This window comes from Setaria viridis, chromosome 4 (genome assembly GCF_005286985.2).
Source record: "Setaria viridis chromosome 4, Setaria_viridis_v4.0, whole genome shotgun sequence".
NCBI lineage: Eukaryota > Viridiplantae > Streptophyta > Magnoliopsida > Poales > Poaceae > Setaria > Setaria viridis.
Window position 1 is genome coordinate 1,042,526 of NC_048266.2, and position 24,757 is coordinate 1,067,282.

The 24,757-nt window shown below is 46.1% G+C and overlaps 2 protein-coding genes across 2 annotated transcripts; one reads left to right on the forward strand and one right to left on the reverse strand.

Annotated features, from left to right (window-relative positions):
- Nucleotides 1–10,745: 10,745 nt before the first annotated feature.
- Nucleotides 10,746–11,773, reverse strand: LOC140222682 (uncharacterized). Its single transcript, XM_072293502.1, has one exon. It carries the CDS (start codon nucleotides 11,595–11,597, stop codon nucleotides 10,935–10,937), a length of 663 nt encoding a protein of 220 aa, XP_072149603.1. The 5' UTR covers nucleotides 11,598–11,773; the 3' UTR covers nucleotides 10,746–10,934.
- Nucleotides 11,774–17,055: 5,282 nt separating this feature from the next.
- On the forward strand, nucleotides 17,056–17,850 carry LOC117852416 (uncharacterized). The gene has a single exon (XM_034734515.2). The coding sequence runs from the start codon at nucleotides 17,109–17,111 to the stop codon at nucleotides 17,712–17,714; it is 606 nt and encodes a 201-aa protein (XP_034590406.1). The 5' UTR covers nucleotides 17,056–17,108; the 3' UTR covers nucleotides 17,715–17,850.
- Nucleotides 17,851–24,757: the final 6,907 nt, after the last annotated feature.

The window sequence follows — 24,757 nt, forward strand, 5'->3', positions numbered from 1 at the left end:
TTTTAAGTTGCCCCATAATAATTGCGTAGACCTCTAAATCTATATGTGGAACAAATATATGATGTGAGTGTATTGCAAACTTGCACAATGGTGCATAAGTAAGTGGTCTCGTAGTCCTAGATTTTAGCTTACAATACGGTTGTTTCACAATCAACACATTTTCATCTCACACATTTAAGCCTCTCTTTCTTCCACATCACATTTATGGATCTACCGCCATAACAATATTCAATTCCAAATATGCAAATTAATATCAACATATGAATAGCTCAGCGCACACGTCTGAAAAGCAAAATACAAATCCCAAGACAATAATGCAGCAAGGGAAAAGAATCTTACCTCCGCTTTTGCTTCCCTCAAGAATGGGGCTTGAAGAGCTAAAACTCGAAGATGAAAAGGAAGATGCATCGCTTTCAGATGTACGACAGATGAGCGAATCCATAAAAATAGCAAAATTGTTAATTTTGAGGGGCCAAATCAAGATTTTTTATACATGAACCCATTTAGGCTACATAAATTAATTTTCATCATGATTTGGCTCCCCTATGCAGCCCCCCCCCCCCACACACACACAATGCTCTGCCCTGACGACGGAGTCCATCGCGAAATGCTGAAACCACGTACCTATATTTGGAAGATTATTGTACATAATGAACACAAATCAGGAGTAGTAGTGGATGCACATTCTTAATTAGAGAGTTTAAAACCAAGTTTTAGATAAAATGCGCTTTTCAATCTTGGTTTTAAACATAATCTATGTGGTTTAAAAGGTCCTTAGCAATAATTGTTGTATAGAGAAGAATATGATCATGTTTAACAATATTTTTCATACTCCTAACAGTGACCCCTCAAAGATGATGCGCAGGAATAGCCTATGCAAATTTTTGAAAACTTAGAGAACAATACATCTTTGATCTTTCTCTCCGAATCTTTAAGATATACATGGTGGTGAGCCACAATGAGGAGACCTCTACGAGCGAGGCGGCGAGAGCGTGAGCCCTCCCCACCACGGTGACCACTCCAGTCCCGACATCCACAGCCTCCCAACGATAGCTACCCCGGCCCCGCCGGCCACCCATAACCACCAGACAGCAGCTACTCCAGCCCCGTCGGCCACCCTTCATCCCTTGGTGTTCTTCATCCTGAACTTTGGAGGTCATAAGCGTTCCCCTTCTAGAAGAAGGTTCTCCCTTTCAGCGGAATATGGCAAGAAAGATCAACACCCCCTGGTGAAGCATGACATCAGAAGATGAAGCTTGTTGTCCTCCCTTCTTTGTATTGGTTCTCAATCCATGTACAAGGGATGCAAATCTTAGTCAGTTAAGTGTAAGTCCAAGCACTTCCCTTACCTCCAAGTCAGGTGAAACAGGCTCCCTCTCTCCTTGTCCAATTTGAATGAGTTGGTGATGCCCTCACCTACTATGTCTGCATTTGAGCTCCTCCTTCTGATTCTTCTATGGATTTCTCTAAGTTCAACTTCCTACTGGGTAAGAACTTCAACACCAAAGTGCATAACCTTTTGGGCACTCAGGTGAACGATGATGGGAATCTAGCAGGCAATGGTTTTCTCCTGCTAGTATCTTTTAGCCACAATAGATTCAGGCTCTCGGATTACTCCGTTAATATTTGCTTGCAATCAGTCTTGGGTGGAATGGCTGATAGATTCTTTGTTGAACAACTAGAAGATCAAATCTTCAAATTCAAAGTTCGATCCAAACAAGTTGGATTTCTAGTTTCCAATCTGAATAACATTGACTGTGAGCATTTTAAATTGGCTTTCTATCTATGCAATGATGAAGGTTTTCAGAAGGCTCTTAAATTTGCCAAATTGGACTCTGGTCCATCGTTTTCATGGGAAACTCCCCGCTCCAAGAAAGCCAAAGCTTCCTTTGTGGAGATTGTAAGATCTGGCTGCCCACCGCTCTCAGGCGCCAACAAAACCCCACTGAGCAAAAGGGTATTCAGACACATTAGCAATCATCGATGCCAAGATACTAATGATACCTCCAACAATTTCATCTCCAACAGATCGGTTTTCTCAAGACTTCAATCCCCTCACCAATTAGTGTTTGAAAGATTGGGCATAGATGGAAGCTCCTCAAGCAATTTCAAACGCAAGATGAACCATCAGGCTGTATTGGCTACTAGACCAAAAGGCCTAGCTTTTTCGAAGCCCGATACTATAACAGGCTTTAGCATTTATTGCAAGCATTTCCTATCCCCTAACCACCTATCAAACGCCTGCAAAAGATGGATTAGATGTTGGCACTATAAACAAGAAGGTCATGTTTTGAAGTTTTGCAGCTCCTTTCACGGTCTCCAAAAATTTACAGCGTGAACTGGCAAACCGGATAGCAGTAACTTCTCTTCACTAATTCCAACAGGCCGAATGGTCTTCTAATGTTGGGCTTCAATGGTTCAGAAGTCAATTGCAGCACCAAAATAGGCCTAGCCCACCAGTCTTCTCCTCTCTATAAGAGCTAAGAAAAATGGTTTTGGGAATATAGAGAGACGGTATGCCTTTGGCTACCTCACCCCCTCCACAGACTCCACTCCCAACCGCGGAAGAAAACCCCAGCGCCACTGTAGAGGACAAAGCCGGTGAAGCTTTCAAGCCGGAGAAGATGGCATTTCTTAATGTCAACCCGGCGCCGATGATGCTCTCGGGTTTTGTAGGAGTTCTTGTTCAAGGGCGCCCGAAGTTCCCAAGGGTCGTCAATCCAAAAATAGCACCAGCCAACGAAGACCTAGCAATCATCATTGTCTCCCACCTTCCCCCGTGTGAGATTCCATTCACCGATGTTCGCGCTATCATTTTGGTCTCTTTGAAGGGGAATATGAACTTAGGGTGATAGACATTCAGAGGTCTCCCTTCCATAGGGCCCAGGCATTTGTTCATTTAAACAGGGCCACTGATAGAGATGCTTTAGTCCATCATAGTCCCCATCAGTATCAGGGCATGAGCATTGAAGTGGTTAATCACAATAGGGTTCCTAATGCTAGGAGAGTCTTATTCAATAGAGAGTGATAGCTAATGCTCATTGGGTATCCTGTTGATACCCACAATGTTGAGGACATCAGAGATACTATCAGGTCCTTTAGTAGACTGATCTATTGGCAAAAGGATAGTATCCTAGCAAGGATTATTGTTAAAGCTTGAGTAACTAACTTAGAAGATATCCCACATTACCTTGTTTTATCAGAGGGTGATGATTTTGAGGGTGTTTCCAATGTGAGATCATCCAACAGAATCTTCTGGGGGGACAGCTCCAAGACGAGGATATCCCTTCCCCTGGCTTTGAAGACAATTTTATCTTTCCCGGGATTGGACCAAACCTGCAGGAACATCATCATGAGCAGCATCAGCTACACCTATAGGGAAATCCTCAGCAAATTTAGCATATAGCAGCCATCCTTAACCTCAATGCTAGCCCCATGGAAAAGGACCAGGAGCAAGCCCAACAGGACTTCCAGTAGCTAGAAGAGCAAATGGTTAATCAGGACCCTGAAGAGGAGCAACAGGTAGAAATGGACCTACATTTGAGTTTGTCAGTTCCACGGGCCTCCCAATCTACCTCAACGAATAGCAGCTGTAACACTGACCAGGCTTCTAAGGCTAGTGTGGCGCAACAAGCCTATAGCCCTCAGATTGTGCAGGCCCTCTTAGATATAATTCAAGTCCAGCCAGTGATAAATGAGTTGGCTCCTAATGATGATGGAGGCATCCAAGAGGAGAATAAACAACTTGCTCTGCAACCAATGGAGGGTAATGAGGCGGTCAACATGGAGGATGATTTGAACTATATGCTAGAATTCCTGCCAGCCATACAACAGCAGGCTAACATCAATGGACCCCCAATGAACATCAACCTCAACATCAACATGGCATTGACAAGCATGGCAAGTGCCACAGGATCAGATCCGGGATGGATGGATATTGAATACAAAAGGCAGGAATGCAACAAAATACCCCCTGATGTGTACAGGATTTGGGCTAGGCACTTCTCACTGACAGGATCCCCTGAATAAGTGATTGAAATCCCCATGGATTGGGCAGCCTTTTTCATAATCATACTGCTCTCCCCTTCCCACTTTGAATGGGCCAAGACATTTCTACCATCCTAGACCTGGAGGTTCATGCTCTCATGTACCAAATCACCCTCCATGATGTCGTTTGCCTTGCCAGCCACCTGCCCAACTAACTTAGAGATTCAATGCATATCATCTTCAGATAGCAGCTCATAAGGTAGTCCCAAACTGTTCTCTAGCTCGACAAAAGGAAAACCAAAAGGCCTCACCCCTCAGGTGGAGACTGAAGCAAGAAGAAGTCCCAAAATTAGAAGCCATAATGAAGGCTTTAAACACACCAGTTGCGCTAGCAGGAATTGCTTTGCATGTGCTGCCACCCCGCCATCCATAACAAATAAAGCCATCAAAGCAATAGGTGCTGAATTTTGCAGGATTAACGCTAAAGCCCTGACCGATGAGAACTTAACCAAAAAGAACAAAGGCAAGCAGGCAATAGGAAGCCATAAGACTACAAGGAAGGTGATCAGCTCCAAGAGGTACAAAGGAAAGGGGAAGATGGAGGACATTGAGGCCCAGGAGTCCTCCAAGATGATCAAGAAGTAGTGGAATATTGCTGCTAAATCCTCTGCCGGTTTATCTTTATTTTCTGATGCATACGATGGCTCTTTTGTTAAACTATAATGATCGGGTTATGAAGACTACTTTTCTATCTCCTAGGATCATGTGGTCGGTCATATTAAACTCTCGAATGTTGGCTACATTGGTAAACTATATTGTCCTGGCGATGGGGACTTGTTTATTATCCCCTAGGACCATATGGTTAGTTATGGTAATCTACTATTTAATTAATGGGCTTTACTTCATCTATTGGGACATCATATGGGTGATTGTATGTTGCACGTACAATCGGTCTGGCTCTTCCCCAAAATCTAGATATGAATCAAGGTCTGCATAAACAGAATTGGACAATTTTATCCTAGAATATTAGAGGCATCAATTCCAATGGGAAATGGGATGCGGTCAAGAGTAAGATCAATGAATCCAAATGTGATATCCTATGTTTGCAGAAAACTAAGAAAGAGTTCTTTGACATGCCATATGTCAAAAAAATTGTCCACCATGCATGGATGACTTTGTATTCCTACCATCAGTTGCAAATTCTGGGGGGAGCATCATTGCCTGGAATAGTTCTAAATGTAGTGGCAGCATGGATTTTCAAAACGAATTTGCTCAGTCAGTTAAATTGTTATGTAGGTTGATGGGAGAATCTTGGATTTTAACCAATATCTATGCACCATGCACTGCAAAGGGGAAAATTGCCTTCCTAAACTAGTTCAAGCACATAGATATACCAGACAAAGAAAAGTGGCTAATTGTAGGGGACTTCAATCTAATGAGAAAGCCTGAAGATAGGAACAAGCCAGGTGGGAACATCCATGAAATGCTAGCTTTTAATGCAGCCATCATTAGTCTGAGATTAGTAGAACTACCACTCAGAGGATACAAGTTTACATGGACAAACAAGCAACAGAATCCACTGCTAGAGAGACTGGACTGGTTCTTCACTTCTAATACTTGGATGACTCTCCTCCCAAACACCTTTGCCACAGGATTGTCAAGAGATACTTCGGACCATACCCCTTGCATCATAACAGCAAGCACAAATGTCCCCAGACCTAGAGTATTTAGATTTGAAAAATATTAGCTGGAGCATGATGATTTCATCCCAGTACTGCAGCATGGATGGAATCTGCCAAACCTGCAAACTGATAGTGAAAAGAGAATAAGTGCAAAGTTCAAAAATCTGAGAAGAGTGCTAAATGCATGGAAAACCCAATTACCCAATCTGGCTGCAACAGTTAGGAATTGCAAGGACTTGATTCAACTCGTGGACATCATGGAGGAAACACGAGACCGTACACTGGAGGAATGGAATTTCAGACAAGTAATCACAGATCACTTCCACAATCTTCTACATCAGCAAAAAACATACTGGAAGCAAAGAGGGACAATCAAATGGGTCAAACTGGGAGATGAGTGCACTCAGTTTTTCCATACTAATGCGTCCATACGCCATAGAAGAACACCATCACCTCCCTCACTGATAACTCTAGAAGAGATATTTTTTATCATGAAGGCAAGGCAGAGCTACTCTAGAATAGTTACAAAGAAAGCATGGGAACCTCAAAGTTTATGCACATGTACTTTGACTTGGGATCCTTACTCCAGGCTGATATCAACTTGGACTAGTTAGAAAGCCTGTTTACAAAAGAGGAAATAGACAGGATAATAGCAGAACTTCCTACCAACAAATCTCCAGGACCTGATGAGAATTCCTAAAAAAATATTGGAGTTTAGTCTGTCAAGAATTTTATAAACTATTTGAGGATTTTTTTTTCAAAGGGAACATATGCTTGGAAGCATCAATTCTTTTTATATCACCTTGGTCCCCAAAAAGGATTGCCCAACATTGGTTGGTCATTTCAGGCCAATCTCCCTGTTGAACTCCACTATCAAGCTACTTACCAAACTGCTCGCTGACAGACTACAACAAGTGATACTAAGATTGATTCATACAAATCAATATAGCTTCATCAGATCGAGATCCGTTCATTATTGCCTAGCTTAGGCATTTGAGTATCTACACATCTGCAAAGCATCTAGAAGACGGTGATATTAAAACTCAACTTTGAAAAATCTTTTGATAAAATAGAACACCAGACCATTCTACAAATATTGAAGCATAAGGGCTTTGGGAAAGATGGATCAAATGGATCCAAGCTATTTTAGGATCAAGAACCTCGTCCATACTACTAAATGGGACCCCAGGCAAAGTCTTTCACTGCAAAAGAGGAGTAAGGCAGGGGGATCCACTTTCACCAGTCCTCTTTGTACTTGCAGCTAACCTACTGCAATCAGTCATTAACAGAGCCAAAGATCAAGGATTTCTTAATCTCCCAATTCCGGAAAGGGCAGGAATGGACTTCCCAATTATTCAGTACGTAGATGACACCCTCCTTGTTATGGAGGCATGTCCAAACCAGTTCTTACATCTTAAAGATCTCCTTAACACCTTTGCAGCTTCAATAGGTCTCAAAGTGAACTACAGCAAGTCAGTTATGGTACCCATGAATATCTTTGAAGCAACTCTAGAACACCTCGCCACAACCTTTGACAGTCAAAAAGGTTCCCTCCCTTTCACCTACCTAAGACTCCCCCTAGGCACCACTAAACCCAACATAGAAGATTTCCTGCCACTAATTCAGAAAATAAAAAGGAGACTAAGTAGCACATCCACTTTCTTGAGTCAGGGTGGCAAGTTGGAGATGGTCAACTCAGTATTCTCATCATTAGTAGTGTTTTATGCAGCAACACTTCAGCTACACAAAGGGGTGATCAACCAATTGGACAAGTATAGGAAACATTGTTTATGGAGAGGAGCAAACCTGAATTCTAAGAAACACCACAAGGCTACTTGGTCCATGGTAAGCTTGCCTAAGAAGCAAGGTGGATTAGGAGTGGCCAATATAAACACACATAATGATACTATGCTGCTTAAGTTCCTACATAAATTCTTCTCCAAGGTAGATATTCCTTGGGTCAAACTGGTATGGGACAATTATTATGCCAATGACCGATTACCGGGTCAGCAAAGAAAAGGCTCATTCTAGTGGAGGGATATAGTTAAACTCCTAGACATATATAAAGATCTTGCTTCACCTCTAGTGGCAGATGGCTCCACAGTGTTATTCTGGAAAGATCTATGGAATGGGGCAGTACAAGCACAAATCCACCCGGAACTCTACTCTTTTGCCAAAAATCAAAATATTACCTATAAAGAGGTTGTCAATCAGCCAAATTTCATCTAGAACTTCAATTTTCCCTTATCAACACAGGCACACAACCAACTCACTACTCTGCAGCAGTCTATTGATGGAATGAATGTTATGCTGGGTAAAGACAATTGGACATACATTTGGGGTACTCCAATATTCTCCACATCCAAAGCTTATAAGGCTATGATTGGGCACAAGAACGTTCACCCAATATATACATGGCTGTGGAAATCCATATGTCAAATAAAGCACAAAGTCTTCTTCTGGTTATTACTTAAAAATCAACTTAGCACAAGAGAATTACTGAGAAGGAAGCAAATGGAGCTGGATTCATACACATGTGAATTGTGCATTCTGCAGAAAACAGAAAGTATGGCACACTTATTCCTCAGGTGCAATTTTGCCAAGGCATGCTGTAATTCAATTGGGATAACAATTACCACCACGAGTCCAGGACTCGATATTTAGACAAATTAGGAGCAGACTAGCAGTTCCCTTCTTCATGGAAATAATAATTGTCATGACTTGGAGCATTTGGACTACCAGTAATGATTGAATGTTCAACGGCATAGATCCAACATAGCAGCTGTGCAAAAGAAAATTCATCTACGAATTCTCCTTGTTACTACACCGGGCCCGCCCAACTTTAGTTTCTTCCATGAACCTTTGGTTGCACACTCTATAATCTGTAATCTCTTTCTCTTAGCTATTTGATTTTCTTGTTCATCCTTTGGGGTTTTTTTGTCTCTCCTTTTGTAATTTGTCTTTTATCAGTAATATATAGGTCCTATTTGGCATGGCTCCAACTCGTGGAGCTGCTCCACTTCAGAACTCCAGGTGGAGCCAGCTTTAGGTGGAGTTAGAGCTGTCTGGTGGAGGTGTTTGGCTAGGAGGGTGCCCCCAACTCCAGAAAAGAGGAGTTCGGAGGTGAATTGCCATTCTTGCCCCCAACTCATGGTCCCACCTGTCATCCTCCTATCCTGCTCTTTTCATCCTCAGGTACGCAGTAGAGGTGTCATCAACTGCAGCCTCTTCAACCCGACGCCGTCACTGTACATGAAAAAAGATGTTTCTGAGCCTCATACGCTATAATTCCTGCGTGCTTTACCTTGCATTTTTCTGCGGGCTACATACTCTCGCGAAAGAGGAAGGATTCCTAAAAAATGTCTAAAGTTTTACACACGCTGGCAGCCTACTTTCAGAGTCAAGTGCACATGAAAGACTGAAAGGTCTAAACAATTAAACCGCCGCCTGAAGTGAAGAGGTTAATCCACAGAATGAATTGAGTGATGCTATAGCCTTCTCAGCTGGGCAGGAGGAGGAGCAAATTTTCTAGTCTCAGCAGGCAACAGCAACAAAACTTGATCTCGGCAACTGTGAGCAAAGATGATCCAACTTGTTGGCATTATCCATTTGCATATACAGATGTTTGCACCACTAAAAGTGAGTCATCAACATCCCTGAATAACAACACCGATCTGCAGAACCAAACTAATGAATCATCAGGCTAGTACATCGAGAAGCAAGAAAGATTTCTACTCCAAATTCCGACTCATACATTCTGGAACAAATTAACCAGAAAAGAAAAACATGAACAAGAGGACTTCCAGCACTTCCATGTAATGGATGTCTCTAACGGCGAGGGGAACCTAGGCGTGTCGCTGTCGAGGGACCTGATGGCAGTGGCCGGCGATGCGCTCAAGACCAACATCACCACGCTGGGCCCGCTGGTGCTACCGGTGTCGGAGCAGCTCCTCTTCGTGGCGACGCTAGCCGTGAGGAAGCTGCTCAAGATGAAGAAGGTGAAGCCGTACATCCCGGACTTCAAGCTGGCATTAGAGCACTTCTACATCCACGGATGCCGGCGGCCACGCGGTGCTGGATGAGTTGGAGAGCAACCTGGCCCTCACGGAATGGCGCATGGAGCCGTCAGGAGGGAGATGCGCCCAACGGCAGCGGCGGGCCCCGGGCAGCCAGCGGCGGGGGAGGTTGGGGCGGCCGGCGGTGGGCCTCGGGCAGCTTGCAGCGGGGCTCGGCAGTCGGCGGGGGGGCTGGGGCAGCCGGCGGAGGAGGAGGCCGGTGGCAGGGCTTGGGATGAGGCACGGGAGGTCTTGGAGGGATAAAAGCGAAGCGTTTTCTTGTGCAACCAGTGGTATTGGTGGGTAATTACCCATCAAGTCCACAAACAGGTTAAAAAGTAGGGGTTTTGGAGCAGCAAAAGAGGTGCTCCAAAACTCCACTCTCATTTGCACTACAATTCCATGAAGTTGGCAGCTCCATGGAATTTTGAAGTGGGGTGTTTGGCTGGTTTTTTTTCTAGAGTTGTAGTAGGGGTAAACCCCTCCTGTTCTTTAAAAAAAGATATACATGGTGGTTATTAGTCAAATCCTTCAACCTAGATGTGACATATGGTGATATGAGGTGCATAAACATACACGAGTATACCACATCCTCTTTTCTTTCTTGAATAGTGCGTGGTTCAGGGCGACCTATTCAGTCATGATCTCCGTGCTCTCATCGGGCCTCATTCTCTTCTCCTTGTGATTGGTGCAGTCTTTTTCTAACTGTTGGTATTGTTACCATTTCTTTTTGTTCCCTTTCTCCAAATATGTTGTGGACACCTTATTCAGCAGCCCACACATCATCTTTTCTTCTGAATGATCACAGAAATTATCACAGACGATAATTATACTGACAACCCTATACACGGACCATAAAATATATATGGCACAAATATACTATAATATGGCCGCATTCTGGTTTTACAACTCGGGACCTTCGCTCTTGTTTGTTGTCAGCAACCGGAGTGATGCAGCCATGCCAGTTGTTAAGACCTGTTATAAAGTAGTGTGGATAGACGGTGGTGATGACACGGCGGTGTGGCGAATTTCAATACCAAATTTCGTAAGATAATGACTGACCCGATCGAAATACATTAACTTTATTACAGGTGACAGAATGAAGAAGAAATTAAGGATATCAGATCGTCAGGCCAGCAAGAAGCTAGAACAAGATCGAAAACGAAGGCCAGGACGCTTGAATCATCGTCTCAATGTGCACATGTATCACTCAACTGGGATGTTCAGCCCTGCAAAACACGTCCGGCGTGCCCTTGAATGCCTCGTCGTCCTTGTGCCCGCCGAGGAGGAGCTTCTCGCAGTAGTAGGTGGTCAGGCGAGTGCTGTTGGACCCGTACACCTCGGTAGTGAGGTTGCCATCCAACCGCAGCGTGACGCCGCTCATGCGGCCGCCACCGTGCAGTGAATCGAAGTAGTCCGGCATGGTTTTGTTCGTCGCCATCACGAGCATGTAGGAGTCCACCGCCGACTGCTGGGGCACGACTATGCTTGGGATGTCTCTGGCGGAGTACACCATGGAGTCGTAGGCCGGGGCCAGCGTCGACGCCGACGTGTTGCCGTCGAAGAAGTAGGCGGAGATGTTGACGTAGTACATCCGGGTGCGGCCGCTCGGGTTCTGCGCCCGGACGTCGAAGTCGAGGGCCAGGATATCGATCCTGCTCGGCGGCGACGTCGATAGGTTCGCCGTTGACACGAAGCCTCCGACGATGGAGACGTGCAGCGGGTCGGAGCGAAGGACGAACTTGATGGCGTTGACGATGACCGAGACGATGAGCACCGTCACCACCAAGGCCACCGTGTACCTCACCGCATCTATGCACCGGAATGCCGCTGGATTCTTGCCGTCGTCGCCGCCGTCGACAGCCGCTGCCATACCTGCTGCAGCGACAATGATCAACTCAGGTTAATTAATCGATGGGATTTATATTAATTCTGCTGGATTGTCTTCTCTTTCTGCGTGTATATGAAGCCAATGGAGCCATGGAGGTAGGCTGAGAGCTCGCCTCCATATTTATACAATAAACAGTTGTCTAGCTAGCTAGCAGCCGGTAATAAGTCAGGGAGACCGATCAAGTCATGTGTATAGAAGAGATCCTATTTCTTTAACAGGAGTATAAAACATTGGTGTCTGTAGTTTCTATTTTAATCTTCGATTTTTTTAGGATTTTTCTTTTCTTTTTTTGAGGAACCAACTGGGGAGTCAAGAAATCCAACAAGTGTTGAGAGCGATTACACTACACGATCAGGCACGCGCTCGGAGATAGAGAAATCATACGTGGATAATTGGGATTGGGAACCATATAGATTTATACTCATATGTTAATTACTTTTATATTCATAAACATTTTTCTTAAAGATGTATGCATACTGAAGCAATCTAAATTGCTTCTGTTTGCATGGATTGGATAATAGGTAGGTATACCATGTATACATTCTTTGTCTTGCATACTGATGTAGTCAACTGTTTCAGCTGCTCTTGTGAAGCTAGCCAACTGTCTTGCATGTTTCATACTGATTGTACTTATCCAGTCTAGATCCCTTCTTTTTAATATAATCGGTAGCTCTCCTACCTCGTTCGTTTCAAAAAAAAAACAGACAAGATGGGGAAATAATCTAACACAGGGAATAAAGCAAATGACAAGTTAAAGATCGTGGTTCGGGTGTGATAAATGAATTGAAGAATAGTACAAGCTTTATTCCAAGTGTAAACAGATGGTGCAAACTTTCCAATTTTTTAGACAAAAGCAAAGGATGTGATTTGTATATATGTAAATGAAAAGGGAAAAAGGAAGAGGTCTTCATAACTGCATTAGACTAATTAAGAAAGAAAAGGTAAGAATACGAATATATAAAAGCACAAAAGAGAGAAGAGAAACTTTGAGAACAAGCTTGATGTCTTCGCACTATGAAGACTTGCCATTTCGCAAAATGCTTAAAATGATGATGATGGAGCTGATGACGTTGAAGCTGATGCCATGTTTAGGGCTGCGATGTGATAACCATAGCTGGGGAGAGGTCATGTTGTGCATTCATACTTTAATTAGTTGCATACTGTTTGATTTACCTGTTGTCAAATGTTTTTTACATGAGCTTTGTACAAATTAATAAGGAAAGTTATTTAGTCAGTTCAGAATATCTGTACTTACCGTCACCACCCCCAAATATATGCGTGCTCTCAAACTTTGCAAACTTTTGATGCAATGGAAACAAGCCCACCCGGAGTCTTCGACTTTGCATGGTTACTTGCATTATTGTTTCACAAATCTGTACCCTGGCGCGGAAGAAAAGCACAAAAGTTGACTGAATACTGTTCCTGTTGCTGTTGCTGTTGGCTTTTGAGTTGTGTGACAACTGACAACCGAGCACAAACTTTTGCTTTGCGTTTGCTCGATCGTTATCTTTGAAAGTGCGTCCTTGCATTGGCGTGTGGAAAATGATAGGTCTTGAACTTGGAGTATTCTGCTAACTTTGTGTATAAGGTGCATTATATTGTGGTGGAGCTAGCCTGGATGAAACCTTCCCTGCAGGGCTATGCTAGCGAATGACATAGTAAAAGATAAAACTTTTGTTTCCATCGATCTTTGCCAATCAATTACTCTGAATTCAAAAGTACACATATGCATTCACGTGGAGTACATTATAGTATTCTTTTTTTTTAACGAACCAAGTAGGAGAGCTGCCGATTATATTAATAAAGAAAAAGACCCAGACTGGGCAAACAACGACCACGTAGCGATGACAACAGAAGAAACATAAAACTTACAACAACTAAACTACGACTTGAAAATTCCACCAAAAAACAACTTCACTCAATCACAACATAAGCCACAGCCACACAACATCCTTAGCGAAGGCAACACCTAACATAGAGACAAAGAAAGCTCCGCCAATAGCTCCAAGAAGGCATGACCTTTCAAATCCATAAGTGGCTTGAGGTCATCCGGTGGCAACAATTTCTTTAGGTGATCTGCAGAGTCTTGAATTACATCGTTGAGCTTCCCATCATTCCCAAGAATACCCAAATCTTTTAACACGTTACGCTGGGCGATGCGAGCACTTCGACGAAACGATGATCTATTGTAGGACTTGCATCGGCGTCTTGCTATCGTGGATGGTGGTGAAGGGGTGTGCGTAGGAGGCATCCAAGCTCCTCGCCATTCCTAACTTTGGTGGATGGAGAAGACATGACCTCTATCGGTGGATCCTCTATTATCATATGAGCCTCTTCTACCTTGACCTCAACCATAGAATAGGAAGGGTTGTCTTCGACGGTGATGAGAAAGATAGGGTCATCAATTGTCCCATGTGCATCTAAGATAGCTTCCTCATCATCAGATGCGTCCTCCACTAGAACAACATCCTCAACTGAGGTCATGGTTCGTAGCAACGTTTGTTCTGGCGAGTCTTGGTGCATCTCTGTAGTGGAAGTCCCAAAAGGCGCCTGGATGGCATGCTCTGCAGATGTGTTTTGGTGAAACTCTCTGTCAGACATCCTCATGGCCACCTCATTTTTGATAGGGTCCATCTCTCTATGAGTCTCCATGGCAGAGATCCTCATCAATATCTCATCAATGGCGAAGTTTGCGATGTCCACACATGTATCTTCACACACAAAGGAGTCAGCAGAAGTGCAAACGGCTGCAGGAGAAGTGAGAATCGATGGTGTCGAAGAGCGATGAACTGGAGAACGGGGGCTGAAGAGCTCAGCCATGTCGGATGGCACGACACACTCCAAATGGTTGGCCACACGTGCTAGCCACAATTTGATTGTAGAAGCCTCCTCCCTCAGTGGACGCACCACTTCCTCCAAATGAACTGCAATCATGTGTTGGAGCTCATGTGTTGGAGCTCTGATCACAACAGCTCCACCAGAGGTGCAACCATGGACTATAGGTTCAATGATGTTGAAGCAGAAGAGTCACAACAACTATGGCAGATAAGATCGACGTCCTTTTCACATGAACCAGTGGGTTGAGAAGCCAATGGTGGGTTGAGATGTCCTTGCGACTTGGACCCAGTCGTAATGTCTGCACACAAAGTAGAGCGACATGCACTTGGCGAAGGCGTGGCCACTACAGCAGCCCAACTCTGTTTTTGAAGAGGTTGCACATTGGAGTTGACTCAATGAGTTGTAAAGGGAGACAGAAGGCGACAGTGTCACTCCCGATGTCCTGAGCAGTCACAATGAATGCATCGAAAGGAGTCCCTACATGAGCTATTTTGGTGGTCACGTGCGAGGCAGTGGTAACATCTGCCTTGAACCCATCTCTTGAAGGTGATGCTCCGCTTTGACTATGAAGAGTGTGGTGGTTTTAATGGTTGATGGTGGAGGTGACCCTTTGTATCCGCAGACACTCGCGACAGTTCCATGGATGAAGCTGCAAAACCCATGTTGCTCTCCTCAGGCATGATGTCTGGCTGCTTAGGTGGCATGGCCTCATCTCATAAGCCAACCAATATGTCAGTGGAGGGGACTGAGGCCAAATGGCTCGGAGATGGCACGCAAGCTAAACTTGTTGATTAATGCCGTTGCAAAATGAAGGTTGACGCAACGCAAACAGGGTTGAGGTGGACAGGCGAGATGATCGCTTGTAGTGTAGGATGCTGAAGCTCTAGAGGCAGGTGGTGAGCCAGGCTCACTCCTGGGCTGAGGCTCGCACTAGTGGCGACGACCGGAGGTGGAGCTGTGGGGGAGGACGAGACGAGTGGTGACGACGCGGTGGTTGTAGCCGGCAATATGAAATTGGAGATGACGGCAGGCGAATTGGTGACGGCTGACCGGAATTGTGGGCAGGTCAACTTCTGCGGGGTCAATGACGGTAGCGGTGCTCCGTGACCCTCGTCGTCTCTTTTTGTTACCCTGTGGGATCACCGGTGAGGGGCTATGCAGGAGAGAGGCTGCGGCCAAGAAGATGGCCGCACCAACCTTGTGGGAAACTTCCTGTTGGCTCCCATGGCAAGCCTCCCGGCAAGCCTCCTGGGAGGCGGCGATGATGACTACACCACTTGCGCTCACATCGCGAAGGGGCTTCTGGGGTGGGATTTGAGGGGGAGCACAGAGGCAAGCTGAATCCGGCACTGAATCGGATGACGACGGCAACGGCGAGGTGCTCCCTGATCTCCCTTCACACGTACCCTGAGGGGTTGCTGATGGGATGAATGGAGAGTGCGTGTGGAGGAGAGCTCTGATCTATAGCCAGTTGAGCCGGAGGAGCCCGGAGCTGGGAGATCCGAGCGGCGGCGGTGCTATGGCGGCAATGGCAGAGAGCGCTAGTTTGTATTCTAGTTTATAATGGTGGTAGGTCCACTATCACTACTATAAAAATGAGTATTCGTCCTGAGGCTCAGTACTGATTGCATTTTGACCCGGTACTAGCATTAGTACCAGGCCTATTGGATAGTCTCCGAGGAGGCTCCCATAACCCCCTTTAGTACCAGATGGGCACTCCACCCAGTACTAAAGGGTTCCCTCCATCCACGCGTCGCCTTTTCATCTCTCCCTTGCTCCCTCGCTCCCTTATCCTCTCAGCTCCACCTCCCTCACCCTCTCAGCTCACTCATCCTCTCCCCTCCCTTCCCTTCTGCTGGCCCCTCTCTCTCCCCTCCACCGACCCCTCTTTCTCCCCTCCCTCCCACCGCCACCACCGGCCCCTATCCCTCCCCAGCCACCCCTCTCCTCCCCCCTCCGCACGCCCCTTACCTCGTGCCTAAGGTGAGGAGCAGCGGCAGGGCGAGGCGCGGCAGCGGCAGCCACCAGGCACCTCGCCCTGCCACCATCAGGGCAAGGCACGGTGGCAGCCATCTAACGGAGGGTGACAGCGACGGCAGGCGACGACAGGCGACGGGAACAGCAGCGGGACGGAGGGCAGCGGGGCAGAAGTGGGGGCAGCGAGGCGGTGAGCGGAGCTGCAATGACGGGGTGGGCGGAGACGAGACGGGGCGGAGGCAGAGGCGAAGCGGGGCGGAGCGGGTGGAGGGGCGGCGAGCGGAGGGTAGGGACAGTGGGGGCAGAGGGGTGGCGGGGCAGCGGATGGCGTGGCGAGGGCCAACGGCGTGGCAGGGGACGGGGCCAGCGGGGGATTTGGTTTTTTAATTTTTTAATACCATTTAGTACCGGTTATTTCAACCGGTACTAAAAGGTCCTTTTTATTACCGAACTACCAATACCGGTTGTGAGACCCGTACTAAAGGGGGTTCCCATACTAAAGATGTTTTCCTAGTAGTGTATCGTATTGTTTGTATTATAAGTTTTGAATGCTAGAAATACTCCTGCTAAAACCAAACCAAGGGACTATCGCGCGACCTATTAAACCCGCGCGTCGCACTCCACGTTGATTCAATCAATAGATCGACCCACATATACTCATCATCCCTTAAAGGAGGCATGTCGTCGCCTCGGGCGCCGCCGGGCGGCATAGAAGAAGCCAAGCACTACATGTCGCCTCCGGCGCCGGGCGGCGGCATAGAAGCCAAGCACTACATCCTGGCGGCTCTCGCGGTGACCCTGATCGCGGCGGCCGTCGTCACCGTCGTCTTCGTGGTGCTGAGCCCCGCGCGCATCGTCTTCTCCATCACCGAGGCGCGCCACGAACAGCTGCCCGGCAACAAGGTGCAGCTCAACCTCACCATCGCCGCCAAAAACCCCAGCCGGCGCGCGACGGTGTGGTACAGGAGCATGTACGTCGACGTGAGCAACAACACGGGGCCCCTGTGGACGCACTGGCTCAGGGCCAACGTGACGACGCCGGTGCCGCTGGACCAGCCGACGCGGAACGAGACGAAGATCAACGCGACGGTGGCCCTCGTCGCAGGGGCGCCGGAAGACTTCACCGGCAACGGGACGAGCCACGGCTTCCGCGTGATGATCACTACCGTGGCGAGGTTCAAGGTCGGCGTCTCCTGGACGAGGCTCTACGACATCAAGGTCGCCTGCGGGCCACTCGACTTCTTCGCCAACCAAAGCAGCAAAGCCGGCTGCAAAGACGCTTGAAATTCCAGTGTGCAGTACATCCGTCTCTGTTACCGCTGCCTTAGGATGCTAGTGAAGAGTGAAGAGTGACCAGTGATGTCGCTTGCATCAGAGTAACTTTTAATTTATGATAAGCATTTGAGCGAGTTTTGGATAACATTTTAATTTCCAAAGGGCACTGCCTACTAATACTACCTAAAGTCCACGCAACGAACATTTTTCTTTATTTCTTTTTCTTTTTTGCTGAAATGGCACATCTGCACCTGTTATTAAATGACCAAGATAGCAGGAATGATGGTGCTAGACCAAAGCTAACGATGACCCTTTTTTTCAAGGGGCTCAGCTCCTGCTCTCAGTTTTTTAAGGAAAAAATGTGTCACGAAACCATTATGTTGGAACCAGTTGCCAAAGTGTCATCTAAAGTTGTGTCCTTGTTAAAATGCTACTGCCAGTAGCATATTGACACACGAATCTTACCTCATGTTTGGATGGAAGACAATGTAGGACGGGACAGTCCTGTCCCAGTTTTCTGGGATGGGGTGATCCCATTTCATGTTTGGTTAGGGGGACAAGGGAGTCCCTGTTTTTGTTTATTTTGAGAGATAAACATGGGATGGGATGACGCCATTTTCTTTTTGGATCGAGAGACAGAGTGGGACAACTGGTTATGATGACCTCCTGCACAAGCACGATGACATTACCTCCTACCTCACTTCCTACCTCTCATACTTCCTTCTTTCTAACAATAATTGCAGCTTACCTTTTGATGCAAATACAATTTTCAATTTTTTTATAATCTATTTGAATTTTTTGTATAATTTAGATATAGTGAGCATTTATGCACGTACATGTAGTTTGCATTTATGCAACCATGAATTTGTTTCATATGCAACAAGGTTACACAATATATATAGTCCAAATCATATATAATCCATTTACCATCAAATGACATTCATATATACAATAAGCTTGCTTTAGTACAAATACTAAACCGATGGTACCTACCAGACTTCCATTACATCAAGTTCATGCCTTACACAATATAGAAAGTTCAAGGCATACAATATAATAGGCCACAGTTAGCAAAAGAGATATGAAAAAATTAGATCTGTTACAACTATCAGGTGTAACAAACATGACCTAGTTAGCAAAAGAGAAAGCTTTACCACTATCACTAGCTGTATGTTCCAAAGCGCCCTACTATCCAGGGAACCTCTCACTAACAAACATGGCCATCCAATGTAACTGGTGCTCAAACGGCAAGCCATAGAAAGCTTTACCAATGAGATGATTGGCCACTAGATGAGCATAGTACGTGGATATCTAAAGATCATTAAAGCCTGAAACTGAAAGGCTATTCACTTCGACAAAGATATCTTCTGGCAGCTCATTGTTTGATTTAGCAGCCTGCGTAATAGATGAGTGAAAAGATATCTGAAGATCATTGTTTGAGAGGATTTTGAATCTTCTCTTTAGAGACCCAAATGCACGCTCTACTGTGATACGAAGTGATGAGTGCCTAAGGTTGAATAGCTCCTTCTCGTTTTGCACAGGATTATTCCCCCACTCATTCAAGTGGTAACGAACACCACGAAAAGGGGGCAAGAATCCTGGTTTTGCTCCATATCTGGCATCAACTAGGTAGAATTTGCATAAAATGTGATGGAAATTTGATCATATTTCTATTATATCAACGATTCATCTGGAGAATTTGATATGCTATTAGTATATTACCTTGTGGAACACGAAGTCCATTCTCACGCTCCAAAGCATCTCGTAACACTAGTGCATCATGTGTTGTCCCCTCCCAACCAGCCAATACGTAGGTGAACCAGAGATCAAAATCTACAGCAGCCATTACATTTTGAGAGGCATATGACTTCCTACCACGAAAGTAACTCCATATCCTTAGGAACAGAGGCTCTTACATGTGTACCATCGATAGCTCCAATACAATCCTTAAAGGATCTCATATGTGGTTCCCTTGTACTTTGGTAGGAGTTTCCAATGACGGTGGCCTAATTAATTCCCCTCGTAGCTCACCAACAGCACAAAGAACCTTGTTAAAATAACGGCTGACCGTTTCTCCGAATCCATCAAAATTAGCCCCAACTAATCTGTTCCTAAGGTTGTGCCCCACGGTATTTAGAAACACAGCCACTTGCTGTTCAACACAACAATGGATGGTATCTTCAAGCAAACCATGATCCCTAAATAGGTTGCAAAATCGAAAGAACTTGGCTCTATTGAGTCTTACCATGTTCACACAAACTGTATCATCCTTCCAAATTTTGTTGTTTGGGTACTCAAGTCTCATCCTATCCCTTCCATCGATAGGCCCATAAGTAATACCTTCTCTCCTTGCAGCTTGCTTACGTTTTCTAGACTCAATAATAACCATGGCCATCATTGACAACAACATATATGCAGAAGTAGCACAAGTAACAACCTTGGTTTGTTGATCCATCTATAACACAAAAACCAAAGAAAACTTTCATTGACAAAAGTATTATTGACATGGATGAGGCACATCTATTTACTACATGGAATTCAGGACTATATACCACCAACTACTACCAGTAGAACCATATGCAAGCACATCACAAAAATACCTTAAATCCTACTGCACACGCGCATGTAAGCAATACCAAGATTATTGCACAAATGTATTCATTCAGAAAATATGGTGGCATAATAGATGCAAAACCAATCCCACAGTTGCTTCATGGATCAGATTGAGCACACATACATACACATGGGTCAGGCGCTAGGGTTTTCCGTACCTTGGGGAAAGGAAGCCAAGATCCCGTTGGAGGACATGAACGGGGAGGGACGGCGCTGGGGCTCCTTCCTGTGGACCTAGAGGGAGGAACATGCTGAGGATCTGGGAAGGAGAGAATGGAAGGATAGGGAAGGGATGGAGGGAGGACAGGGATGAAGGGATGGATGGATGGTGCGTACCTTGGGAGGGAGGACGTGGCCGGCGACAGCTCCTAACGAGGAGTGGCGCCCAAGTCGCTGAGATCCAGTGCCGGCGGCGCCCCATTTTTTCACGCACGGGAAAAAATGAGAGGAGCCGGGAGCGGTGGGCGCTGACCTGATGGGCACGCGTGACTCATGTGATGGGGCGAAGCGGAACTGGGATGCCCCTGTCCACTCATTTTTGCCGGACGGGGGTGTCCCGGATTTTTGGGGTATATTCTCGATTCGAGATGTTCCTATCCCTACGACTCACAACCAAACACTATAACATCCATGGACCATCTCGTCCTGTTCCATCCCATCCTTGGAACCAAGCACATGCTTAGGGACTTGCGGTAAAATTTTTGAATTTCAGGATGTGATTAGAAAAAAATAATTAAACAATGATTTTCTCATAATTTTAAATTTTTTCCAACATTTATTTTCTTGATAGAAAATGTAGTATAGGAAAAAATAATTGGTTGTTTTTTCTAAATTAAATAGGGTTGTTCTATGTGTGTTGTATTCATGCCGATGCATCTTGGTATTTATTGAGTGCAAAAAGATTTAGAATGCGTTGAGTCGACAACCATGTCTTTCTGAGAATTTTTCAGCTTTTTCTGGGAGTTGACCTCATTTTCCTAGAGCTAAATCTATTTATTAGAAAGATCTAGTTCTCTTTTCACGGGTTCCAAGTATTTTATTTGGATTCCTCGTGTCCCAATCTATCTCTAGGATTTTTCTTAGAATTTTTTGGATTTTTTGTGAATTAAATGAATTATCTGGATTTCACTGGATTTTTCTTTCACGGGAAATAGAAATCCTTTTTCAACCCACCAGCAGGCCCCGCAGCCGCACAGCTGCAACTGCTGCGCAGATGCGCTGTTGCCGCTATCGTACATACATCTATGGGCCACGAGAAGCTTTGGACATACCCACATACAGGATTGTATACCGAGACGTGTCAAACATGAAGACTACAGTACAGAACGGTGTAGTCTACGTGGAGGAAAGGAACTAATCGAGGACTCGAAAAACTACTTGTAGCAGCTAGAGTAGGACTTATTTGGTCGAATCTGACTAGTATATATAAGGATGGGCAGGGACCTCCACCAAACAAGTTTAATTGAATACAAGCAAATAACACACATGACGTAGGGTATTACGCCATCTAGCGGCCCGAACCTATCTAAATCGCAGGCCTACGTACACCATCGAGTTTCTAATTTTGGCGACACCCACCAACCAAAACTCTACCCTAGGTACTCCCCTGGGTAGGTTGGTGGGTTTAAACACCGACAGCTGGCGCGCTAGGTAGAGGAAGTCACCAAAACATCCCTTGCGAGTTCGATGGCCCAAGTCATCATCAAGCCCGCAGTCGCGTTCGAAGCAAGCGCGATGTTCGTCTTCAGATCCTGGGTTTGCATCGCAGATGGCACTGGAGGTTTCCACCGCCACATCGTGGAGGCCTCGGAGGAGAAGCTCCACGACACCAGCCGTCATCGCCAAGCTTTGGAGGATTTCATCGAGAAATTCAATGAATTTTTTGATCTGACAAGAAGCAAGTCTAAGTACAACTCGGGCTCTACATCTACTCGGATTGGTTCCCATGAGACAGCATCCCAGCCATCGTGTGAATCAAATCAAATTCCAAGCCAATTCCTATTCAGATTCCGTAATGCAAGTTCCATCTATCAAGGAGCCTTGTCCGGATTGCAATCCAACTCGGGTATGATTGAGGACCATGACTTCGACTACTATTCGGACTCTGACGGGGAGACACTATTAACAGGCCCGCAATAGGGCCTATTGATCACTTCAACTCCTCAAGGCAGATTTGTCTACTAGCCAGGCATGAGGCCACCCGGCCTTGCCCAAGACAGCGACTCCCGCTTCATCACCTACCTCGACGTTCTCCCGTACCAGGATGGAACACCCTTGTCTCCTATCCGTGAAGGCGATGGCTCTATAGAAGGCATCACTGAAAGTTCTGGAAACTACTCTCCAGACAGAGAACTCTTCGCCCTTATAACAGGGGAAGATGCGGAAGATGTCAAGCAACCGGAGACGAATCCTCGACATGAGCGTCACCCAGATGATGTCTCGCAGGATAAACTCACCGCCAACGTCGTCGGAGAGGAAACCAAATCTCAGAGAACCCGACGACAAGGAACGCAGCGAGAGCATATCATCGCCACCGGCTAGCAGAGAGGCTCCCGATCGTGAACTTAGACAGCGCTTTTGAGGCAATCCAAATGTGGCATCACCATACACCTCTCGCCACCATTGCTTCCATCGATCTCATCACACACGCCATGCCACAGGATAAATATACCAGACAGTTGGTAGCTCTAGCGGAACATGCCTATGAACAACTCGACAGGCAAAACCCGATACCCTCGGTCTCATGTACTCCGTCCCAGCGAAGTCAACACGGCAGCAGCTTTTCTCCCCATCTTGGATGTCACGAGCCTCTTCACGCGCATACGCTCGAGGGCTCACGTGAGGGAGGTGGCGTTGGCACTCTCAGATTGGATTGCGGCGGCGCTAGGCAGTAGGGTTTTTTCAAGCGCAGATAGCAAATGGCAATGGCGAAGTAAACGGGGGTAACTTTCCTTGGCTATTTATAACAGAAGCAGAATAAATGGAGGTAACGGTCCCGATGTTTTCACCCCTGGTAATTAATTTTGCATCTGGCCGTCAGTTTCCGAAGTTACCGCAAGAGATAAGGTTAATGTTGGCAACAAACACGGCGACTGGTGGTTGACCCTTATACCCCCTGAAACTAGTTGGGTAACGGCGCAGGGGCTGTGTGCCACATGCACGTCGGCTTAAAAGTTTTTTCTTTCGAAGTTCAAATGAAGACAACAAAAATGCAGATTGACCCTCAGCCTGATTCTTCGATTCAACCTAAGGCTCAGGGGCTACTCCATATGGAGTGCGATTTTCATCGCACTTCCATATATGAATTCAAGAACAGATGTTTAAGACAGTGACAAATAAGGCTTGAGCACATTCTAGCCGCAAGGCAGTACTCGAGTTACTTGAAGGCTCAACTTCGACAAAGTGCTCAGGAGAGCATCAAAAACTAGTCGGATGAAGCCTATAAAGGTACTCAACACTGCTGCATTTGACTAAAATGTACTCGGAGGCCTGTCGTACATACATCTATGAGCCCACCAGAAGGTTTGGACAGACCCTCATACAGGGTTGTATATCGAGACGTGTCAAACATGGAGACTACAGTGCAGGACAACGTACTCTACATGGAGGACAGGAACTAGTCGAGGACTCAGAAAACTACTCGTAGCAGTTAAAGTAGGACTCTTTGGTTGAATCCGTATTCTTGTAAAAACAACTAACCTGTAACCCTGCTCCTTCGATATATAAGGATGGGACAAGTTCAATTAAATACAAGCAAACAACATACAGGACGTAGGGTATTACGCGATCGAGTAGCCCGAACCTGTCTAAATTGCATGCCTACCATGCCCATGTACACCATCGAGTTCCTGATTTCGGCAACACCCACCAACCAAAACTCTCCCTGGTTACTCCCCTGGGTAGGTTGCCGGGTTTAAACACCGACAGTCGCCAGCCATCAATGGGTTCCAAGTCAAGGCAGTCACGCTACCCCTACGCCCTATAAAACGTGGACCCCCTAGCCTTGTGTGCCCTGCTGCCACCACCTTTGCCTGAGGACTCGGTTGCGCAGCGTCGCCGCCCTGCAAACCCGCTGGCCAATGGGCCAAGTCAAGCGCCGTCGCTACTTTTCCACCAATTCGCGTGACCCGGCGCCATAGGAGCAAGTGGCCACCACCCTAAGCATCCCCTCACCTATCCGCACACCAGCCGCCTCTTCTCGTTGCCATTCAGCTGCCGAGCAATACTGAGTCGCCATCTCCTTCGTACGCCGTGCGCCAAATTCCGACCACCACCGTCTGTCTCCAACGCCGATGAGCACTAGCCGACTCCCCTACCTCTCCCCTCTCCCTTACGCCACCCGCCCGAACCCTGGTCCATACCACTGCCAGCTATTTGAATCGGCCAGAGGCCATCTGCCATGGCTATCAACTCTTTGAGCTTTTGCGGATAGCCCCTCA

Coding starts and splice junctions, on each gene's coding strand:
- LOC117852416 (XM_034734515.2), top strand. CDS start 17,109: ATGTCGTCGCCTCGGGCGCCGCCGGGCGGCATAGAAGAAGCCAAGCAC.
- LOC140222682 (XM_072293502.1), bottom strand. CDS start 11,597: ATGGCAGCGGCTGTCGACGGCGGCGACGACGGCAAGAATCCAGCGGCA.